Source organism: Lasioglossum baleicum, chromosome 8 (genome assembly GCF_051020765.1).
Source record: "Lasioglossum baleicum chromosome 8, iyLasBale1, whole genome shotgun sequence".
NCBI classification, from domain to species: Eukaryota; Metazoa; Arthropoda; class Insecta; order Hymenoptera; family Halictidae; genus Lasioglossum; species Lasioglossum baleicum.
In genome coordinates, this window is record NC_134936.1 from 15,355,177 (window position 1) to 15,379,822 (window position 24,646).

The 24,646-nt window shown below is 46.3% G+C and overlaps 1 protein-coding gene across 9 annotated transcripts in view; it reads right to left on the reverse strand.

Moving 5' to 3' along the window:
* Nucleotides 1–24,646, reverse strand: part of Ca-beta (Calcium channel protein beta subunit) — a 96,675-nt gene that overhangs the window by 30,367 nt on the left and 41,662 nt on the right. The window contains exon 1 of one of the 9 annotated variants that reach the window (XM_076428946.1): nucleotides 615–19,889. The exons of the other annotated variants lie outside the window; for them this stretch is intronic. Within the exon in view, the coding sequence (XP_076285061.1) occupies nucleotides 615–677 (63 nt within the window). The 5' untranslated portion in view covers nucleotides 678–19,889. Of the gene's footprint in view, nucleotides 1–614; nucleotides 19,890–24,646 lie in introns of those variants that run through there. 9 annotated transcript variants of the gene reach the window in all.

Here is a 24,646-nt window from a genome sequence, read left to right on the forward strand (position 1 = left end):
CCATTACTTTCTAGCGTCGCTCATCGAAATTCCGTTCGATTCGCTCAACAATTTATCGGCCGATGGTCTGTAGCATTTTTGTAAAACGTTTGTTAGCGTTCATCACTTTCATCTTAACCCTGGAACTGCACTGTGGGTCTCAGATAAGGTTGCCAGATCTTCTATATTTGATGTGAGTCTTCTATATTTGAACTTGATCTTTACGTACCTATAGGAATTTTCAAAAATCTTTGTCTGAATAAAAAAGTTTAAAATTTTCGGTGTACCTCTTTTACTTGAACTCCTATATTTTGAGCCTATCTCATATATACATAATTGCAGTTTTCAATACTTTTTCTATATTTGGATAAAACATTTCTGGCAACCTTAGTCTCAGAAACTCGGACCGTCATTAATTATAATGTAACATGCGCGCGAGTGGCTCGTTTGTATTTCTATTACTTCTATGGTTTGTATTCCTAAACCATTAAATATTCACATTTTCTGCTTTTTTTCTAAAAAAAGAACTTTCCGAGACCCGAGTGTCAAGTACACGTCTCAAAAAGTAACTCGGTAAAAGTAGTTCAGTGTTAAACTACAACAAATTCTTGACGAAAATCAAAAAAATCAATTACCTTCCTCTTGCCAAAGGGCTTGTAAAGCTCCCTCTTCGCCGGCCGCCGAATTCGATGCGCCATCTTTCTGCGACCTATCCGCAAGCTCGCGATAGCGATCCCGGGTTTATGCGAACCTGTCGCGTGACAATAATCGTCGGACAAGGTATCGCGTTCGTGCAACAGTATTCGTCAGCTTCGCGAGTCCATCGACTTCCGGTAAGAGGCACGTCGAGTTCTGGTTCGAAACCGCATTTATCACACGGCCGGCTGTCAGTTCGTTCTCACTTTCACGCACTCCGCGGCTGAGCTGGCTCTGGAAGCCTCGTGGGATGCATCGAGAACCAATTCGATAAAACGCTAGCGAGAAACCAGCCTAATTAGCATCAGCTGCGCTTATTAATGATTAATCTTTGGATCCCTGCCGAAGAGCGAACGCTATAGCGAGATGTCGTGAATCTTCAGCCTTAACCTTGACTTCTGAACCTGGTGGCTTGAAGAATCTCCAAGAACGAAGTTTATACCGACGAATCTAACGATTGCAAAAATGTGATGATAGAAGAATGGACGCTGATAGATAGACAGAGGCTATCGATGCATCCCACAGTTCGTAGGACATCCAGCGCGATCCCCTAACTGCGACAAGCCTCCGGAAAAGCTCGCCGAGGGTCTCTAGCGTTGGTCAAATACTTTGCCACTTGGTTATCACTCGGAACACGGTTGAACGATCGTGTCACGTGTACCCCGTGTAGCAGGGTTTGGTATTTTTCTGGTTTGCTGGTGGAAATTCGCGGTTCACCGGTGATCAACGATCGATATTCGCGTGGATCGACGTATCCGATCGTTTTTTGTCTTGGTCTCACGGACAGATCAGTGGAAACTGGTACGAGACAAGCCCGGTATGCCTGTACGTGTGGTACTGGTGGGACGAGAAGCTTTTGGAACGCATCACGACCTCCTCCGCTATAAATAAAACGGTGGCCGCCACACCGAAAACTCTGCCAGCCGAGAGAGCCGAGTGAGCCTCGATTCGTCGTAATTTTCCTCGTTCAACGGAGAAACTCGGGAAGAAGAATGCGACCGATCCACGCTAGACAATCCTCGCGAGCGGATTCTGAATCACCGGGCCCGGGCCTGCTGTTAGGTGTAACCGAATAACATCCGCCAGAAACCGGGAAACGAGCCTCCGCTCTCCTGCGATGATTAATCGTCCTTTGTAACGTGTCAAGGGAACAGCGTTTTAACTCGTTCGGCTATTGAGTAAAACGCGTTGCTCCACGCCGGGCAACTATGAAGCTCGTGTTTGCTTTGTGGATCAAGTATTTAGGATTCATTAACCGTCCGATAACTTTTTAAACGTGTGATGCATTTAATTGTTGTGTCTTTTCACCCTAATGGTGATATTATATCTATTGGTCGAACCGTAATGAAATGCTGCATCGTTGGAAACGTCAAAGGTCCCTAGGGACCATATCGGTTATCGGAGGGGTTAATCACCGAAACAAGCGTAACAAGTAAATTGTGTAAAACACCTTGAAAACCTCCACGAAATTGGAACGTCGGGAGTCCGCGAGTAAAAAGGAACGCATCAAGAGGATTAGCTGAAGATGCAGAAGATTGCAGTCTCGCGGCAAATTGCGTGCAGAAACGCAAACGACGGTCGAAAGGGAGAATGGCGTGAGAGTGGCTCGTCTCTCAGAGGATCTAAGAAGTCATCGGCGGTGGTCAGGCATAAAGACCCTGTCCGCAAACAACCGTGCATTCTAATCGATAAGTAGGTCTGGGTTGTGTCTAGGTTGCAATCAGGCAGCGTGCCTCTGAAATTTGTCGAAGCTACAGACGCACGCCAAACAAAATAATCCTCGAGATATCATCAACGTTTAATGGTGTTCACGTGTCGAACAGCCTGCACGATCTTATCACCGAGGATGAAAATACCTCGTCTTGACCCAAGACATGTTATTCCGCTTTCGCGGGAGTTCAGTCAACTTGCGAGGCTTTGATTTCATGACCCGAACAGGATATATCGGGATGGTGCGGCCATTGTGCGAGCGGACCATGTGGAAGTTGCTCCGAAAAGCCGAGGATTGCGAGGAAAGGGTGAAGAAAGGATGAAAGCGGTCGATAAATGGGGTGGAAAAGCATTGTGTTGGTGGAGGACACGTGCAGGTACATAGATTGATCCCTGGGACTCTCACAGGACTGACGTAACATCCAGTCCCCCTTAAACTCACGTTTGCACCCCTCTATTAGCTCACCTTTGCTCCCGGAGACGTTAACCAACGTAGCAGCCCTTTCGAAGCGTGCCGAAACGCGAGAAATTGATCAAACCTATCAGAGTTTACTGAAAAACGAACTTAGTTAACTTCTTATAGAATACGGAGCTAAGTACTCGCGTTTTAAGGCCTGTCAACTTTTTCCCCCGGGTGTTTTCAAGAATTCAACTGGGTCAGCTTCCTGTTGTGTCGCTGCAGGCAAGACACGCTGTCAGTCATTTCCTTAATCGTCGCTAATTTTTCCTCCACCGGTATTTTACGTACGAATCGCGCCATTGCGAAGGATTTTCCCTTTCAATTTAGAGCGCGGCGTTGTGTTCCTCGTAGTTCGAAAGAGGGAGAGAATTAGCCGCAGTGTTTCCTGTGCAGAGGCGATGTTTCATATTTAAATGCGCTGTCGACTGTTTAGATAATAGAGGCGAGTGCAGGCGAACTATGCGTCGGCGCCTGAAGCACGGACGCGTCGATTTCTGTGCCAAGAGACGCCAGTCACCTTTGGCACTGTGCGCGTCCCAACTTTTCCGAATTCTTTCCGCTATGTGGTACAATGACAGAAATTTTCCATTGGAAAAGTTCCACGGTCCTTAATCGAACACGCTTTTTACCGTTTGCAGAGGAGAAGGATTTTTGGGTACAAAATGAGGAGTTAGTGGTTTGTTCACTTCAGAAATATTTTTGTTAGGCATTGGAAAATTGATCCTCAGCGACGTCACGCGTCGTCGGTATCTCAGACCGTGTATCTTCGAGTCCCACATGATGATTGTGCCACCCCTATACCTTGTTTGCGCTGTGGTCGAGGGTTAGTCGACTTTTGATAAAGTGGGAGCTCCAGGAACAGCTCGAAGCTGCCGCTTGTGGTCGACCAAGCAAACTAAAGTGCCGCGGACATTCCTATTCTCCGCTGAAACGATATCGACCACAGAGAATCCTCTCTTACCGACAAGCAGCAGCGACGCCAGCAAGATGTAAAGAGGCTGAGAGCAACGGTTTTACCACCAGATGACTCTAACATGGCGATTCAAGGGGTAGTTTAAACATCGGGAGGGCTAAATTCTTCGTGAAACAATTCTTATCACCTAAAAAGATAAACTGCTCGATTTCCAGATAACAAAATTTTACTACATTCAAGATTCCAGAAAGTTAACCGAGAATCCATCTCCACAACCCCTAACGATTCTTGCCATTTATTATTAACTTAAACATGTGCCATCTAGTAGAACACTTGAGTGAAGATGAGATAACACGTTTAACAATATTACAAATTGCATTGAAGCTCCGCTGAAATTGTGTAATCCATTTCTTTTCTATCACGAATCTCCGCCCTTTGTACGAGGGTGAAAACCTCGATAATGAAAAAAATGCATTCTCTCCGAGCGGACAAGTTCTGAAAACCTATTAGCGGTATTGTCATCGGCCCCGAGGCTCTTCGAATAATCGTCCATCCAGTTTCTCTCTCTCGAAAGAATCAATGCTAAATATACAGGCTCCGAAAGCCGCTACTTCTCCACCGGATGGATTCACCGCGTCCTCAAGCGCCCCTTACAAAATCGTTCCACGTTTTAATTATTCACTGCCCCGGCATTTCCGCAGTTATTTTTGAATGCACGGACAAGTACCATCGTCGGGTTTTTTCCAGCGGGAACATTCGTCGCTGTCTAATAAAAAGTATAACTCGTTGAAACTCCCTGGACGAGGCACCAAATTTTTCCATTTCAGACCTGTCCACTAAATCCTCCGAGAAACAATCTCTTTAACTCATAAATATCTCCAGTCCGAGGTCGCCTGACTTGTCACATTAGTGTCAGAAATCATGCAGTGTTCCAAAATCGTTTTTTAAAATACTAGCGAATGTTTCATGTCTTCATGATTTCGATTATTCCTGCCGATCCTCATGATCGGAGTTGTGCAACCATACCGAAGTGCCCGGAGACTTTAAGTTGCTAGAGCACATCGGCATACCGTTCTCTTCTCGCCTCGCGATTTAACCGTATCGTCTGTCATCCTAAATCTCAGTTTCGCGCGGCTCTCGCCGTGCACCCGCACCTGTTTCGCCGGCAGAACGAACTGCAGTTGCATCAGCGTTGCCTGCGGAAATGTAGGCCGCGTCTAGCCGCCTCGAGCGAGGCAGATTTAGCATCCATCCCCGTATCCCGTTCGCACTCGAGCACGAGCTTCGAGTTTTTCCAGCGACGCACTCTGTTTAGATGCTCGTTTACTCGAGACCCAATTTATCATACCGGTATTTAACCATTTTCCTCCAGTTGTTTTACATTTCACTAACAGTGCACTTGACTCTCCGTTTAAAATGCCCGATAAAAATCATATGAGCCATTTTATGCTTCATTCGAAGCTCTTTGCGAGCAAATGCACTCGGGGTTGCAGTTTCAGCTTGATTTGCGACAAACCTCCAAGCTGAAAGGAAGCCTGAAAACAGTTGTAAGTTTCGTTTGGAGAGCGTCAAGCGACGCCTGGCGCCGATTCCGTGACACGGAACTACAAGCGCGGGTGCACCAGAGTGCAGCTGCACTCCGTTTGCGTCGCGACGCTGCGCTGCTGCACCCGCGGCGGTAACCGGCCCGAGCACGAGCCGTAAATTGTTCTCGATTGCGGCGAATTACCGGACCGATCGTTATCGGGCCTAAAATTATTTTCCCCGGCTCTCGGCGCCGTCTGTGCACGCCTTCCTCTCTGGTAACGAGCGCGCACGGCACTCGATAATTGCTCCATCGCCTAACGCTCTCCGGCCTCGGCGACTCCCAGCACATCTGCACCCCTTATCGCGCAATTAGGGAATTAAAAGTTTGTCGCGATTAGAGGTAGCAGTCGTCTCGATCCGAGTCCAGACTGCCACAAAAGAGCCCGCGACACCGCTCACGACAATTGCTCGACACGTTCGTGACAACGGTACCCAACCTGCAATTCTTTTCTACCCTCGCGTGCTCTGCGACACGCGAATTTTCACCAGGACAATTCCCTCGCGTTGGAAAATTGTCCTACTGCGACTCCCAATAAATTTTCGTTATTGTCCCAGCTAAAAAAAGTAGTAAAAATCAATTCTTACTATTTATTTTCTTCGCAATTCCGACCAAATGCATTTTCTCAAAATATTTTTAAGACATAATTTACTAAACTAATTCTTCTAGCCTTACAGAGAAATTGGAGTCGTTTGGTCCATTTATAAAAAAGTTATTCTGATTTAAACTGTGTTGAATGTACTCCTTACTGTATATACTTGTGTGATGTAACAATATTAAATGTACGCATTGCGAAAGAAACTTTTTGGACGACCTAATGCAGTATCCATCACAGAGAAAGAGAATGACGATCGCGGTCGTCCTCGAAGGGCTAATGAATAATGTTCAGGGACGATTTTCAAGGGATGACCGGAGAGACGGATGCGAACTTGTCTGAAACAATCATAAACTTAGCAACTATATTCCTGAGAGAATTGCAGTACTGCCGAAGACAAACGGAGACTAAAATATTGAATTATATAGCAATCGTACGGCACGGAACAGCCATAATTCACAGCGGCTCCAATTCGAGTACCCGGAAGTCCGAGAATTACTGGTCCCGTGTCAACTTACTATAAGACGGTCTCCAGTTACTTCGAAGAACAACAGCGAAGTTTTTCGACGGTAAACAGGGTCGCCACGGGTTTCGTTCCTTGAAGGGCCCCGACCATCAGGCAGCAGATGGCAAGCACCTGACCGCGTTCCCTTCGGAAAGGTTCTCGAGTCCCTCGATAAAATCGAGAAATCGTCAAATTTTACATTACAATCGTAACGATTGCTGGACTAGAGAGACCACGTTAGGGTACCGAGAATCGAAGCTCTATAGTATGTGCCCTTGAACCGGGAACGAACACGACGGCATAGAGAATCATGAACGCGAATTAGATCCAATCGAATGATTAAGGACGTCGGTCGATTGCTCGAGGTGGACTCGATTACCTCGAGATAACTCGAGACGGGAATACGCGTCGACGCGTTTCACAGTCTATCCGGCTCTCTCTCCGATAGAGTCTGATAGCTGGCAGCTGTAGTCTGCGTTCGAGCTTTAGCGTATCTGTACAAGCTGGTAGACAATTACGGGCTGCACTGTTCCCTGGGCAACCAGAAGATTCTGTCTTTTTCTTATGCCATCCGAAAATCCAAGTTTCAATCCTAGAAGCTAAGTGGTGCAACAGTTATGTTGCCTGGATCCTTACCCATTCTGTTAGATTCTGAGGAATATATCGCCGGTCTTGTCCAGTATATCAAAGATACTAATATTGTAAGAGAATGTACCGTGTTGCTAATGACCTTGGATGTTGAAGCAACATTAAATAAATTAATTAATTAAAATTAAACATAATAGGAAAGAAAATAAATTTCTATTTCATTCCAGTTTGTTGCAATTTAGGTAAGAAATTTTTATTTTGCATAAACATCCGCAGTCTAGTTACGAGTGTTTAAACTTGAGCGGCTCCGTCCGGTCAACTCTGGACTCCTCGCAAGATCGAAACTTGGATTGTTGGCATTTTCAACCGCATTACCCGAGCAACAAAATTTCTTGAATAGTTTCTAGTCGATAGAAAAGTGTCCTTGACAATATTCTGCAACCGACAATGTCTCCTACCGTTTTCCCAGTTAATTTTGGTACGTTATAGTGTCCGCCGCACACTATTAATCGAATACGCGTGGTTCCCTTCAGGCAGCGACGATAATTGTCGATCAAGGTTCTCGAAAGCTGATTCACGGCGTATAAATTCGAGGATTACAATGAGCCGGGGGTCGATAAAAGTCGCCGTGGGACAATAGAAATTGCATGCATCATCGCCAATTATTCTGCACTCCCGATAACCTTACAGCGGCGGTAATTACACGGGGATGGTTGAATCTCGCTCATTATCCCCCGTGCGCCGTCGCGAGGCGAGTTTTCACAATGAATGGGCCACAGTAATAATTACACCGGCACTCGGGGATCCCGATTTTGTGGGTCACCGTTATACCAGCGGGCTGTACAAGTTCTTGCTCACGGCGTGGCAATGCCACGCCACGCCACGCCACACTGTGAATAACGTAACACAAGATCGAGAAAGGTGGGAGAGACGGGCCAATAATTACGCTGGCAGTTGCTCTAGGCACACGACATGCCTGGATGTTAAGCAACAAGCTGTACACGACGAGAAACACTTCGGGTAATCGTGGATCACGTTCTACGCTCCGCACTTAGGCTCTAGCTTAGGCCAAATCGGTTTTGCGCCGAGAGAGAACCGAAAGGAAGAGATTAGGCGCATTTCTGGCCATTTTCGGCGATCGCTTTATGCCCCCGAGTGGTCGGTTTCTCCGTTTTTTGCAGAGATTCGGTAAAGTGGAGGAGATAGATCATTTATTTCCAGTAATAAAGATTCGAGGTTGGATGCTGGTCTTCGGGTGCCATTTTTGGGTACCTGGTTTTATAGGCTCCGAGAAAGTGGCTGTAACAGTCTTAAGATTTTCATTCCAAAGAATAAAGACTAGGGGGATTTGTTGGGCAATGTGGAGCTCGTTCAGAGGTGCCAGTTTTAGGTATTTGGTGTTTGTGGAACGGATTTCAGAAATATAGTCTTAAATATTTCAATAAGGATCTTGTGAAAGCCACGGTAAGCCAATTATGTCGATCTCCAATAACATTTCAAATCAAATTCTACTTCCGCATCGTTCACAGGGTTGAAACGTGACGGATGAAGCCTGTCTCCTAAAAATAGGTGTTCCCGAAGGGTTGCATCCCCGATTAGAACCAAGAATGAATAGTTTAGATTTCTCCAAGTCTGCCAGAGCAGAATTTCGAAGAGATCTAGGTTTCAAGTGTGACCTGGTCCAAAGTTTTATGCAAATCGGGGGACCGGTAAGATCCTTTCTGTTCCTAGCATTCGAACGCGAATGATATGTGGCCGGCATGAAGCGTTCGTTAAACCTGGCGAGGGTACCTTTTCTTTTGAAAGAATCGACAAGGTAAGATTCCAGTCCCGGTCCGGAACCTTTTATTGCGCCGACTTTGTACGAATTTCGTGGTTCGACCGAAATTTTACGAGCCGTCTCGCGGGGCCCTAACCGATCCGTACATCGTCTACGCATCGGGTTCCGACGAATTACATAAAATCCTCCTCCCAACCCGTCGGCCCCAAAACCGAGTTCTTTTTATCGCAATTTCATAAAAGCGTATCCACGAACATTTTTATCGTATCGTTTATTTTCTGGGTAGAACACGCGGCGAATGCGCGTCCCGGCCCGTTAAGAAACGGTCTTAGGATAATCCTGTCCTACGTTTTACAGCCGCACACATTCTCGACCTGTACACCCACTGCTCTCGTCTGTGCACGAACTACACGCACACGTGTCGGTGTACACTGCTGGCCAAAAGTATGGTGACATTTTCATAATTGCGATCGCCTACAGATAGTTACGATCTAAAAAATGACCATTTCACGTTGCTAAGACTTGTTCAGATTTCTTCTTATCGTACTACATACTCTAACGATTAGGAATGGCGACCATTTCACACACGTCCAATCTAGCTCCTGCGAACTAGCCTACTTTCCGCTGGCACTATTAACCTCTTAACTGCGGAATTTAGTTAAAGTTAAAGTTCTAGTAAAAAAACTTTAAAAAAGTAGTTTTAGTAAAAATTTAGTTAAAAATCCCCCACAGAGTGCGGAATTGGAATCAAGCAATGACGAGTATACACGTCGAACGCAGGGCAAATGGTTCTATTCTAAATTTCACGAAAAACGAGGAAGAATTAACAGTAATAAAAATAATAAAAAAGTAACAGTTCATTCTTGAAAAGATTATTGTTATTACACCGCAATAGTTATTACACGACGAACGCAGTTAACTGGTTAATAGATACACGTTGGCCAGAGAATTCTCTAGTAAACATCGTTCAATAAAATAAATTTATATTACGGACTCCGAAAAAATGACAATGCCCACATACTTTTGAGCGGCAGTGTATATGCCTCTATGCCGTCCGGCTTTCTCTTTTTATAGCCTTCTAAGCATCCAGCCCGCCTCCAACGCCGTAGCTTCACACAACTTAGAGGTGCTGTTTCACGGATACATAGTGCACGCGTGGGTGTGACTCTACTACAAGAAAACATCGATGCACGGAGGCGGACAGAGGTCCCATCGAGGTACCATTTTTGTACGAGTGCCGAGCACGCTTTAAAAATTCTACCCTGGCCCAAAACAATTTTTCTCCATCCTGCAAAGTTGTATATTTGCTGTATCCTCGAACAATGAAATATTGAATCGGTCAAAGCGAGAATAGATCTGCCGACTCGCGCGTTTCCAATTAGATTCGAAAAACTGGGATTTCTCATACCGTTCTCGGCCGGGAATGATCAATTATTGCGAAGAACGAGGCTTTTAAACGGCACATTCCACCGGGCATATTATCGGTGGCGTGGACGTTTAAACTTCAAATAAATCTACCCGTGAAACTCGATACCCAATTAAAGGCCACCCTATATACAAGCGTATAATGGAATACCGGTGGAATTCCAGCGTTTATTGGAATATCCGGGTTCGATGGGAGCTTTTTACGAGCATTTAACGCTCGGGCGCAATGCGAGAACGTCGCGTCGTCGCGTCGGTGTGCACAGTCTCCTCTGTGTTTCTGCAGGTAGATTGCGAAAACTGGAAGGAAGAAGACGTAGAATTCGACAATCCTTCTTAAAGGTTCTTGTCAACTCCGTCTACCTAATCACAGGGTTTCGACGAGTAGTATCGCGGTCTGTGGCCGCAGTTTCTCATGCAAATGGAGCGACAGATAAGGAGCAAGTGGGCCGAGGCGCTGGCGCAGACATAACGAGGCTATATTTTTCCCCCGGGCTCGAATTCTCGCGCGATCGACCCTCATAATCGCGACTCGCCAATTTTTATTTCTGTATTTAAGCCGATTTATCGCGGCCATTACGCGCAAGACACCGCTCGACGATAAACCGCCGCCACTTCTCCTGCGAGCATGCCATTAAAATCATTTTTCGTACGGATAATTAAACGACATGCCCCGTACCGCGATCACGTTACTGTTATCTTGTGATTTTTAAGCTGTTTCCACGATCGCTGGGCTGCTTCGAATGGAACCGTGAGATCGAGCGAAATCTAGAATAAATAACGGACTGTGTGGCCAGGGTCAATTGTTTGCACGATTGTTCCCTGCGGTGCACGAATCGACTGTATCCTATTGTTTAATGTATTATTTTTGTACGGTGAATTCCTTTTTAATTAAATCTGATTCCTCACCCAGGGAAATTGGAGTGCGTTCTTGCGGTTCGACGACAGAATAATGTGAGGGCTTTAAGCAGTACATATTATTATTCTATTGTATGAGATAGGTCTGCCAGGTTTTCTTGCATTCCAGAAATTTAAACACACCATAAAAGCAAATCCACAATCCAGTAATAAAATGAATGAAGCAGTAAACATCGAGGAATAAAATCGAATCTCTCTCTCTCAGCTCTGGAGTCCACAGGAAAAAACAAATAGGAACGCGAGGCTTTAGAGTGCCCCTCCTACAATCGTTCAGCAAAACGAGCGTTTGCCGTAAAATTGACGGTTTCCCATTTTCCGTATCGTGCTCCAATTCAGTTTAAGAGGAATGGCGATCCGCAGGAGGCGTAATAATGGCGAGCATAAAACGATGGACACCTCTTCCTAGTATGGGTATCATTTCAATAATTACCTTGATACTTATAGCACCAGAAATACAGACATACACTACCGGCCAAAAGCTTCGAATCACGATTTCATATTTTTCCATGCTTCTGATTATTATAGAAATTGCCAAAGATCTTACACAGGCTGTATAAACTATACAAGAGCTTTGTGGGCATAAGAAAATGCTGAAATCTGTTTAGAAATATTATTCAACTAGTTATTAATATTCAATATAATAACGATGAATCATATCAAAATTTCATGGATATATTCGATCATTACAAAAATCAGCAAGTGATTCCAAACTTTTGGCCGGTAGTGTACGTAAGATTGGATACAATTTGGACTCGTTCCGTGGTGCATTTTATGAACTATAAGGGAGATTACGGAACAACTTAGACACTTTTATTGTCGGAGATAGAATCCTGAAAAATATTGTTTGCATCTTTCAGCTGGCATTTATCGGTTTCTTCGGGTTAGAAAAGTGTTTTAATTGAAACCTCGGAGCTGTTAGTCGACGGGAAAAAATGCGCGTTGATCTCGAGGTGCCATTTTCGACGGCTCGGTTTTATAGGCTACGAAAGAGGCGTTGAACGATTGAAAGGAGGCATAATAACGGCGAGTATCCAACGACGGGCACATCCTCGGGGGCAATTAAGCCTTGAACACGCCGATTAAGTTATTACCGGGCACTTTGGTTACCGGGGCGAAAATGGACGCGCGCGAGAAATCGTTCGGCCGGCTCTCGAATAACAGGAATCCGTTCGATACTCGTTACTATAAGTGGCACGAGTACTCTCCGCGCGCGGACACGCGCTCTCTTGCTCACGTTCGGCCCACAAATTACTTTACTCGGCTGTTTACTGCGATCGGCACGTAACCGAGCGGCACACGCGCCTCCTCGATCATCGCCCTGCCGCCAAATACACGTTTCGGCTATGACCATGATCGCCGAAATTATATTCGCGACTCGACGCGACGGTACACGGTTGCACGAGTACGCGTGTTTGTTTCGCTCGTCGAATTCGACGGGCACTCGAGACTGCTAGAACTTCAGCTATATTTGAAACTTTTAAACACTTCAGATCCACTGGCCCGTTTGTTGCCCCGTTCGCGGAGTCCGTCTGCGAAACCTGCTTGCGTTTGAGGTCATGATTTACTTCGGTCTATGAGCACCCACTGACGCAAGTTGTTTTTACATTTCGAGAGCTGTTTGCACTTGCTACTCTAATCTCTCTGCAGCTGGGCGAACGGCGAGGTTGTTGTTTCCTTTAGAATGCATTTTCTTGGTAGTTTGCTATTCGCCAGGGAATAATTATACTGTCGTTACTGCAAGCAGACAGGTTCCTACCCTCTCAGATTTGTTTTTAATTGCTGGTACATTTTATGGTTAAAGACACTTTAATGTTAAGCTCGTAATTTTACGGAGAAGTCTCCGTTTTAATTGTTTTATTTAAAGCGTTCTGTTTCGTTTTTATCAATAATCATTCATAAAAGGACCTAGCCGATTAAGATGATCAAACTCATGCCCTCAGAGGCTTTTCAATGGCTATCGAACCATTCGAAACGTTTCTGCTTTGAGGAGGAAAGTTACACTTGTTGGTTTTTCATTTTTTTACGAGAACAGTTCGCAACAAAAAGATCTGGAAAATTCTCTAATATGTCACATTTATATCAGATTTTTAGAACGCATCAGAGACCAGAGATGTTAGAGGGCTTTTCTTGGTCAGCTTCCGAGTGGTTCGATAGTCATTGAAAAACCTCTAAGGGCAGTTTTGACCACCTTAATCGGCTAGACCCACAGATAAGGTCGACTCTGTAGGTTGAGTGTCGAATGTCCATGCGGGAGATTGCAATTAGATACCAAAGATTAATTAACACAATGTTTCCGTTTCGAATGAATATACTTTTGTTTCACAGCCCGTGATAATCAGCAGAATAATTGACTCACGGCGCACTCTTTGCAACAAACTACCTTGATATCTCATGCATGACCTCGCCGTCTACTCTGTAAACACTATATCATAGTATTTTATGAGTCATTTCAGTTCACTCGAGTGATAAAAGAACCCGCGGATGCTTTGTAACGTTTGTTTTTGCGACTTCTTACCTTGAAAGCAACGACGGAGGATATTCCTAGTTATAGGTGTCCGGTAATTTTTCCTAAAAAAACAAGCAGCTTTTTCTTTTTTTCCGGAATTAAATAGAGAGAAAGACGGGATCGGGCGCCTACAGCCTTGCGTTAATAAGATTCTGGACAGTTGATGCGGAGATAAGAATACACACACCGGGCTGCTGCGACACGAAAATGGCGAATACTCGGAAACAAGGTCGTACGGTTCCCCCGAAAATTACGTCATTAATAAAAGTAAACGGTCCGTGTTTTACATTGAAAACCTGGTGTAATTACTTAATTCGCCACGTACTGGGTGTCCGAAAAAAATGTCGACAAGACGAAGTTCTTTTAAAGACAGACTTATTTCTACAATATTTTTCTTGTGTCAGGCGCAACGGCAGATCTTCCGAGATTCTTCCTCATTAAAAGTGGATCGTGACCGGAAGCAGCCATGTTGGTACCGCAAGAACTTCCCATTTCTCGAATTCCTAATCGCTCGAGACCCATGTGTCGCAACTCACGATAGAAATTACGGCGCGGAGAGCGATGGAAAGTCGCCGTAGGCTCGGTAGGCGGACGAACAAGAACAACGGCGTAATAAATCAACGTGCGGTTCGTAAATGTGCAAATGTAAATGTCGAAAAAAGACGGCTGGCGCTGGGTCCCTTCCGACGACTTTTCCTCTCGGTTCGCAGAAACGGCAATTAAGATCGGAGTAATTCCTTTGCGAGCTGCTCGCGCCAGTATTTTTCTCCTCCGTTGTTAACGAGCCTCCGTGAGAATAATAATTTAATCGACCCGCTTGTTTGTCTGGGACCGGTCACACACGCGCAATATCGACAAAGAGCTAAAGAGAAACAGAGAGGAGAGCAGAGAGAGAAAAAAACAGAAAGAGAGAGAGACGCGTGTACCAGAGACTAGCCAACATGTTTGTCCGGTTATCATTATGCGCAACCTAATTACCGGCCAATGGTTTCATGGAACGCCGTCCGAAAAGCCAATTGACGAGATGTCGACGCGATTGTCGATTCACCAACGAATTAAACGGTCTGCGTCTGTGCGTGCTGGTCCCCAGAAGCATTTACATATTTAATGCCAAGGACTTGTCGCGAGCTATACCTAAAATGTGGGCGGTGCCCGCCGGTGTATTTCACCTGGCCCCCTCTCCCAAGTTTTCGGGCCTCCGGTCCCGGGACCCTGACGTCAGATAATTCGCGTTAATGTGCCGCGCGGCTGTACGTATTTCCTCCGTGTAATTAATAAATAAAAATTAACGAACGCAATTGAAGCCCGGCCAGTCACGACTTTTAATTCAACCACGCTGGGTGGTCTTTCGAACAGCTATTCAAACGCGTTTTGAGTAATCCGCTGAAAAATTGCACACACACACACACAAGAAAGTGACCGAGTCGGAGGCTGAGTCACCTAACACGTTCACCTGAAACTCAGTGTCAGTGATTCAGAGTTTTTAACATTTCTCGTAGCTGTGTTCGATTTCTAGAAAGTAAATGACGAATTGATTTTTAATAATAAGAAATGTTGCGTGCAAGGGACTAACCCGAGGGGTCTTCAATTTAAAAGGATATAATATCGTGCCGAGGCAGGACTCCGGTAGATGGAGAATAAATTAACGGTTCGAACAATGTAGGTTTAATATCACGTTGCAACGGATGAACGTCCGAGAAGCGGCTCTAAAAATAATCCTTACCTCAGAGCCGAGAGTACGCGATCCTCTAATTATTTCGAGCAGCGTACCGCGTGGTATAAACGCGGGTACCGCTGTATGTTCGATGACGAGGCGCGTTTAAATGACTCCGGCCCGAGTGCTCGTGTGCTCATCATCGCGTAAAAGGAGGCACGGGACTGACTATTGGAGGGAGAGAGAGAGAGTGAGAGTGAGAGAGAGCGCGTGTTGTCTGCACGACACTACTCTCTGTGGTAATGACGACGACGAAGTCATCCTATTGTCAAGAATGACTGGACGCTTTATCGATTCTACTTGCGGATTGATGGACACTTCTACTATATCGTTTGTCAACAGAGTTGTCTCGCTACCAGCCAGTCGATAGCTTCATTCATCGGGACGCGACGCTGAAACACGGTTTTCAGAATTACCAACGCCTCGAGGAAATCATTCCTTTGATTCCGAGGAGAGGCAGCTGTCCGACAAGTTGAAAGCACTTTCGAATACTTTCCGAGCCTTACAAATTGGATTACTAATTTTTCTTGCAAGACAAACGAAATTTATTATTGATTCTTTGTGTCCGGACATTCCTGCAGAGTCTTCAGTGAATAGGTTAAATTGATTCTTGCCACCAGACAAAAAGGACAACCGAGTGGATTGAAAGGTTGCAGCGTCCAAAAATGGCAAGGCTTTCCACGTCAGGTGAAAAACAGTAAAAAGGTGAGGCGAGTACGCACACAGGCTCCAGTGATCGAAGGTTTAATTCGCAGAACCGAATTTTTCTAGCAGCTCGCGAGTCCCCTCGAATAAACCCCGTTTTTCCCATGCGTGGAATGTCGCCGCACCATAAGCTCGCGGCTTGTACATGGTATACAGGCGATAATAAACCTACAGGCCGTGATAAAGATAAAGAGCTATCGCGGGGACAGAAGCGTAAACTTATACGATGCAAATATATCGGGTAACGATACGGTTTTTAAGGCTGGCCATTATTTTCCAACTAGTTAACAACTTCTCCCGTTGAAAGCCGGGGGATATCGATTATTTTATCGACAGTCGTAAATATCGCAACGATTTTCTGTGGGAGAGCTATCGTTCAACGATCTTCGACTGGTCCGACGACGGATCGCGGGTTTGACATCGGTGTACTCGGACAACGAGTACACGAGCACCGAGAGTGGGCGTCCCGAGAATCGACTTTCACAGGAGATCTAACTGCATAGCGAGCATAACAGACAGCCAGGAACCCGTTTACGGGGCCATTTTCTACTTTCCGACTGAACCGCGCTCGAACTAACGCAATTAAAACGACCCCGGGGCAGACGAGACGCCGCTTTTATCTTCGACCAAATAAAAAACGAAATCGTCGCCGCGTTATGGCTGTCCAACGACCGCGGAATTAACTCGTTTCCATCGCGAAGATTCTCCGCTGAACTGCACCCTGAACACAGTCTCAGCAAGTACACCGCGTTTCCATATACTACCCTGTTGAAAAAGTTCCAGGACTGTCTCGTGTACAAGAAATCGTGCAATGCTACATCTCTTATTTTTATTCTATGCAGTTACTACACCTGTTTAGAACATATTTGCGTTGCCAGTTTCAGATCAGCTGAATAGTTTATAAACAGCAGTTGATTTTGTCAATCGAGGTTCGAACGAGCGGCGATTATTCATAATAATGTTGAAATTCATCGGCGACGTATCTTCATTATGTGTGAAAAACGAAATTAACCGTTCTATGACAATCGTATTCGCCCGATCAAGCTCCGGGACATCGATTTCAATCGATTCAGGAGATCAAGCAAAAATTGCTATCAATGGGGATTATTTCGAAGGTGACAAAATAGAAATTGATAAATAAATGAATGGCACGTGTATTGTTCGACTTTCCCTGTAATTTTTTCAACAGGGTAGTATTTCAGAAAATTTTTTGCGAATGCTCTAAACGGCACAAACATCCGCAGTTCAAATGTAATAAAGCAGATCAATCATCGTGCAATCTTCCTTCGCAATTATCTCCGCAAATCCGCGTTTCCCCGAGCATTCTCATTCTAAAAGGACGTCAGTCTCGCGGAAAGCAATTGCGACAGTCTCGGCACCGCGTCTCAATGCTCGAAGCACTCCAGAAAAGGCGGCAGCGCTATCAATCAAGTTCACGGTGATATCTTCAGCAATCGCGGCCGCGTTATAAGACGCTCCTTTGAAATCGCGCTTTTACGGCCTGCAAGCCTGCAGGCGCAGTATTTAGACGTCACGACGAAAAAGGAGGATCCGCGGAGAAGTGTCTGGCGCAGGAGTCGTTGGAGGAGCCAAAGCCGAGCGATAAATTCACCGGAAACGTTCTCCGAGCGCCGAGCTCCGTCCTCAACCCTTCCGAACCGACGGAGGTACGCCGCATAGTGGGACGAATATACGAAAACCCGCGACATTGACTGAAATTTAAAGTTTGTTATAAGGCTTTGTTGGCATATATACATATACTTGCTCTATTACACCTTGACGAGTGTCATTCACAGACAGCAAGTCGAGAATAAATTTTTTTTATGGGCTTTATAGATGTTTATATTACGTTTATATTGCAATAAATACTGTGACGAATTTTTTTCTTCGTCTATAAAGCCCATATAAGAGCTTTTTTGTTATTTTTTGAACATGTGTTTTGTTACTGTAGAATCATAAAAGGATGAGAATTCATCATGTTGCATCAGGACGTACACCGTACGTCCTTCGGGTCGGAAGTAACGGGTCCAACAAATGCAACGAGCTCGGAAATATTTTTAGGCGAATCAAAAATGCAAACTTTCGAGAACATGCCCCCGAAAGTTACTCGCGATTAGAGTCTCCCGCTGGCTCGTTCCAGGGAGAAAGCGAGCGTGGAATTGTGGCGGCCGGTAGTCCGAGGCATTCTGGCTAATCGGGATAGCCGGTGGTTTATCCGTTATAGGCAGTTAGAGGCCTCTTGAAAGAGTGGCAGGCGACTCGCGACGAATCGCAAGAACCGAGCACGGGTTCTTGCTCGTTTGCGGCACAGGATTTATAGCGCGACAAACCGCGCGGCTCCTCGGGCCCGTCCGGATGATAAAATATCCGCCGTGGTGCACCGGTAACGATGATAATTACAAGCGGAGCCCATGTTTCATGCAACTCGCGAAAACGAGATCGCCGTGGACACAAAAGCTCGATCGCACGCGCAACCGTGCAACACCGTTAGTTACCAGCTGATTTTTCCGCGTGCTTCCGCGATTTTTTCACCTCCCACCTAGTCCGTCGTTTCTTACGGATAGTCGGGACGTGTTCGAGGATCGCGTGACAAACTTTCTAGCTGCCGGTAGCCAGCCATTATTCACCTGGCAGCTCTCGATCGGAAATCGACGCTGGTACGTGCACGGTTTAGGATAGAGAACGCGAGAGTCGTCGTCGCGGGTTACGAAGAAAAGGTACGTCGCTTAAAGAGTCCAGTCATCTCCGACTGCTGACCTTGATCTTGGGAGAAAGAGAGATAGGAAGAGAGAGTGAGAGGCGAGATGCACACACCGCGAGGGCCAGAAATAAAGGCGGCAGTTAAGGCGCGTTTCGCCACCTCCGTTTTCGACACTCGCGCGATTCGGGGAACCGCTGTTAGCAACCTGTCAAAAATACCTTTGCTGAGGTAGACGCTGATGGGAATCCTCGGAGAGGTGTACTGACCCCTCGGAACTGTCACGACGCGATTCTAGATACTGTACAAAAGGGAGGTGCGAATCGTTTAACGCATTAAGTACCAAATCTCTGCTCTAAATGATTAGACTGCGGATCTTTATGCGAAATAACAATTGTCCGCATCGATTGCAAGAAATAGAAACTAAATTGAATGTTATTTCTTCCCTTAATGACTTTAACAGAGGGGAAATCATACATTGACATGTTTTCTTTGTCAATTTTCCAATAAATGCATAAAGATCCGCTAGTCTAGTCATGATCGATTGAAAAAATATCCTGATTTGGGGATGGCGGCGCTTGGAATATATTGACGTAGGTATTTTGAAGCCGGTCCAGGGTGAGGGTATTCGAAGAGGGTGTGATTAGCGTAAATTCGGGAGCAAGGAGTCTCGAGCCCGGCCTAAAGTTGGCGTGGTCGTAGAAAGGCTGCGTAGCAGACCACGGGCTTTTTTCATGGTGTTGCGGGGGCCCGAATGTCGGCGACTGTGCCTATGGTGGTGGTCGTTGTAGCCGCTGCAGTGGCTGTACACCGGCCAGAGCCTCGGAGAGAGCAGACGTAGCGTTTTCGCTCTCCTCTCGCGGTGCTCGCCGCGGTATAATGGCAACGTGTTTTCGTCTAATGTACTTTTTGTGATGTCCTTGATGGAGGAGTCTGCGAATGCAGAACTACGAGGCAGGCCCGGTGGGGCCCGACGAGACGAGAGGCGGCCGTGAGAGGGACAGAGAGAAAAGAGAGGACTCGGTGCTCGTGGAAGAAGGGAGTGGTGGGGGAAGGTGGACAGGGCCCGGCAGCACCTCAACCCACCTCAACTTCGGGCCTAGTCAAGGTCAGTGCGGCAGGCCCCACCCTCCTTACCCCCCTCCCACCCTTTCTCTGTCTTCTTCCTCCTTCTTGTTGGTTGTTCTTCTTCTTTTCGTTCTTCTGCCTCTTCTTTCGCCCCCCGAGACGTTCAACGTGGCCCGTACCGCATTATCGCGTCATACCATGTTGGGACCCACGCCCTCCTCCGTTTTGCTTCACGTTTTTTCATAGTCTGTGCCCCGGGATCCCGCGAAATCCCAATTAGTGGGAGATACTCGATCGATACCGCGGCCCCGACGGGGCCACCGTATTGAATCCGAGCCGAGTTTATCCTCGAGTACACGCGATAATTCGTCGGACAGGAAGAGAGATAGGGGACCAGGGCTACGGGACCCCGATGGATCGACGACTGGGATCCTGGAGAACAGATATTCGGGCCGCGGGTGTGCTGGATCGCTTCTCGCACAACTCTGTACGCGAAAAATATGATCTCGATCTGATACGAACTAAAATAGAAAATCAATTCATTATCGAAATTCAGTTTTGTTTCGTTCTGCGGGACCGGTACGTAAAATACACCGGTATTTTAACGATTTCGGTTTCTATCTATTTCGGTTTCGGTACAGCCTCTTGGCATAATAACGGCATGAAAGTTTTACCGGTATTAAGTCCCTGATTAGAACGATCCGTATCGACAGACGGAGCATTAGACCTCATCCTCTAATGAACTGTTCAATTATAATGGTCCGGTGGACCGGTCATGCTCTCTCACATGATGCGCGTATGTACGTACCACGGCGCAGCTCGAGTGAGAGCGTGTTAGGTTTCAAAGAAATGAAAGAAACAGAAGCGGCGGACGTTGATGAATGAAGCTGATGAATCAGACAACCCCCGTGAGTATCCTCGAAAGACCTTTCTTTACGATCGCGGGTGTCATGATAAATAGACCGTTCTTTTTATTCGTTCGACGATATCCGAGGCAGCTATTTGGGCTGCGCTGCGCTACGCTGCGCTGCGCTACGCTGCGCTGCGAGCAACCCATACAAACCGAATCATCATCTCTCGACGCATCTCTGAAAGGAATCGACTCCGCGCAGAGGGCCCTGCTACGAAGACAATTGAGGCCATAGGTGCAATAAGGGTGCCAAGATTGTCCCGGACAGACCTCGGCATCATTCATCAAAATTGATCATTCCCTGATTACTGTTGCAATTGATTATTACCAGTAATCTCGGTTATCGCCATCATTTTACACACGTAGCCGACCGTACGACCAATATATCAACCATCTCGCAGTTTATTTTAGCAATATCGAAAAACAGATGGGAATTTCTAATAGTGACTAATGTTGTACGTATTAGTCACACCGGTCTCATTTGTGTCTTGCTGCGAATAAATGGTTCTAGTTGCTTCCAATTGAAATGAATGAAAAATAACGCATGAGCATTAACGAAAGATGAGATCATAGTTTATTAGAAAACATAAAGGAAGAACAGCTGGATGAGAATAGAGCAAAAATTCCAGTCAGATATGTGTTACACAACATGAACTTACTGCACTTGTTAGACGTTTCATTAGTAGAGCACCGTAGGACTCGCACCAGTGTGAACATCGGACTCCCGATGAAGCTAGCAATGCTTAAAATCAAAATTAAACATTTCTTCCGATCTAGAACAACTCGATTACATCATTTTGCCCATTTCATGAATATGAAATTGATAAAACAGCTCATACAATACTTAAATGTTTCGTAATTGATTAGATACCAACACATTTAATAGCCCCAAGAATATTTTGAATAATGGTATAGCAATTTTTAGTGGTGACTCTCTTTTTCTCTGGGTCACCGCTCGAGTGCTAAGGGTTAAATGCAACGTGCCGTCTTCTTCAAATTGTTTGAGGGTGGCAGCAAACGTATTGAATTGTCGAGTAACGCCTCCTTCAATTGTTGGACCGGTGTTTTCTCGCGACTAGCATTTTTGCACTCGCTGCAGGCAGATAGCGGCTCGATTGTTTTTTCGGAGCTAGCTGGAGTGGTCGGGGGTCTGTTCAAGGACCGATGGATCTGCAGTCAGAGCGAGGGAGAGAGGGTGGGGGGCAGAGAGCGAGAGCGGGAGGAAGAGAGACTGTTCACCGGTAATGCCGCATTTGCGCTGCAGATACATCTCGGAATGTCTGGCGATAATGATCTACGAGGTGGGGATGGTGCTTTCGAGGAGAATCGAGGATGAAGAGGCCATGTAGAGGGGGCAGAAGAGCAGCCAATAATCCGTGGCTCGGAGGTGAGTGAGCGAAGGCATGCTAGTACCAAATGAGATTGGATCCTGACCGTGTAGGACGACTTTCGGGCCCTGCTAGCCTGCGAGTCCTTTAGATTCGGCGAACCCGTGTTTCCCCTTTCCTCTTTCGTCTCTTCGCCCCTTCTTCTTCTTCTTCTTCTTCTGCTTCTTAGCTCTCTCTCTCTTTCTTTCTCTCACTCTTTCTGTCTCGCCATTCCTTGGTGTCGAAGTTGCATTACCATCGACGCCATTCGAATCTGGCCGCGCTTAAAAATTCTTTCGGCCAAAACCGATTTACATTTAGACTCTGCGGCTGAACTTTATGTTCCTCGGCAGCTAAGGGAACGCGTGTAGAAAACACCGGCTACCGTTATGACGAGCGACCGTAAAAAATTCGAAGCTTTAAATCGACGATTTATGCGCCAGTAAACTAGCCGCGCAATCAGTGGCCGATCGGTTTAATTGCTACGGACCCGCGGCTCCCGGGCCCCCGACACTTTCTAGCTCCTGTTCGGACTCGGCGATCAGTCCTCCGTAATTATTCCGCGAAATTTCGGACAATTCGTTGGCTCTGTTTGTCGCGCAGAGTCGCCTTTATCCGATAAATGACTCTAATTTTATTTTGATGATTTTTGGAGGAACCGAAGGAACAGGCAGGCGTCCGAGTTTCGGAACGTAAAAATCGAAGAATGATTCAGAGACCCCAGCTAAGGCCGGCTAAGTCGGCTTTTCGACTTTTAGCCGGCCTTAGACGGTCCTCTATACACACGGATACAAAGAACCATTCCTCCCCACTATTGCCATGTGGTTTACAGCGTCGGTGCTGAACTTGTGGCATCGGGTTACCCACCCCTCCTTTCCTTTCCTTTCCTCCTCAAAAAGTCCTTCGTAATGTGGCAAATGCATTCTTTGTCCGGATGCGAGTGTGAACACGGACCGGTGGCGTGTATTCTAGGCCGAACGAAAAATATTTCGAGCCACCATCTTCGCGCGGGAATATATTACACGGATACAGTGGTCTACAAAAGTTTTCGCTCGCACCATCGAAATTCACTATACCATAAGAATCGTCCTTCTCCATTATTCTCCATTAATTCGACTGATCTCATCAACGTGACAATCAAATAGAAAAAAAATCGAATCAACGTCACAGTCGAATCAGACGATCACGAGGGTTGGTTTCCACGCAGCAAAGAAGCAATCAATTCCCCCCAACTTCTCCAGAGTTCTCTATCTAAACCATCGCCACGTTCCCACTAAACAAATTCCGACGGAACTCAAACAGGAGTTCGACGTTTCGAAGTTTATTGGCACGGTCGAACAAAACATTTAGAAGTTGCGGCGCGTGTGCCAAGAGCTGCTCCAGCAGCAACAGTGGAGCATTTGCAATCGTGAATTTATTTACACACTCTGGCATTAAGCGTGTTCGAGTTTCGCCTAAGCTAGACCGAGTAAAAATACGTGCAGCTGCTATGCTAGTTTCTTTTCGTTTTTTTCTAGATGAAGGAGGAAGAAGAAGAAGAAGAAGGGTCGTCGAAATCATTCCGAACAGAGATTGGATCTAGCGGGGATCGAGCTCGGAGGAATCGGGGGCAGAAATTCCTGCTTCACGGCTATTTTTTCGGCCTCCGGAATCTAATTACCCACAATTCCCTTTTTCCGGGTAGCGTGCGTGAGTTCGCATTAATTGGCCGGGGCGACGGGCGCATCTGCGCGTTATGGCGTGCGTCACGAGCAAAAGAGAGAGAGAGGGAACTGTTGCAGCTGCAGGTACCCGAAAACCCACTGCAACGGTTTCAATTGTCCGCAATATGGCTGCCGCCTCGGCCTAGGCCTCATAGTCGTTATCCTTGAGAGGCCCGTGCAGTGTTTTCGTTTTGTTTTAGCGCACAGGATGCGCGGAGAGAACAGAAGAAAGAAAGAGAGACCGAAAGAGTGGGCACCGAAGAGGCGAGAGGGGCACCGGGAGGAACCACACCACAATGAGGGCCCGAATGTTGCAAAACCGCCTATATCCGTGACTATACCAGCACCGCCGGCTCTTGTACAAGAAATGATAATTACCGGCGTCCCCTCTATCTTCTCTCTATCCTCTATCCCCGTTCCTTCCTTGTCCTCTTCTTCACTCGTGAACCGCTTCCTTCCTCCTTCGCCAATTACTCGTTTATTCTTCTCCATCCCGGAGATCCACCGGATAGATTGCGATCGAATTCGTTACTATCGAGAAGACATCGGACAACTTTCCTACGACCTCTCTGCCGGGGAATTTATTAAACGTAATTGGACCCGTGTTTAGCCGGGAATCCATTACAACGTTGCTATCCTGATCGAAAAAGTCGGACACTCGCCGAGAACGATTTTCGACTGATCTAAGAAATCGTTTCTGTGCCAGCTGTCCTTAAAATTGGTTCTGCTTCGTTCTGTAGTGACCGGCGAGAAAAATGATACCGACTTCAGACTGAAAAGAGGACTTTCCGAAAGAAGATCATTGTAAAAGTTCTCCTCAAGGT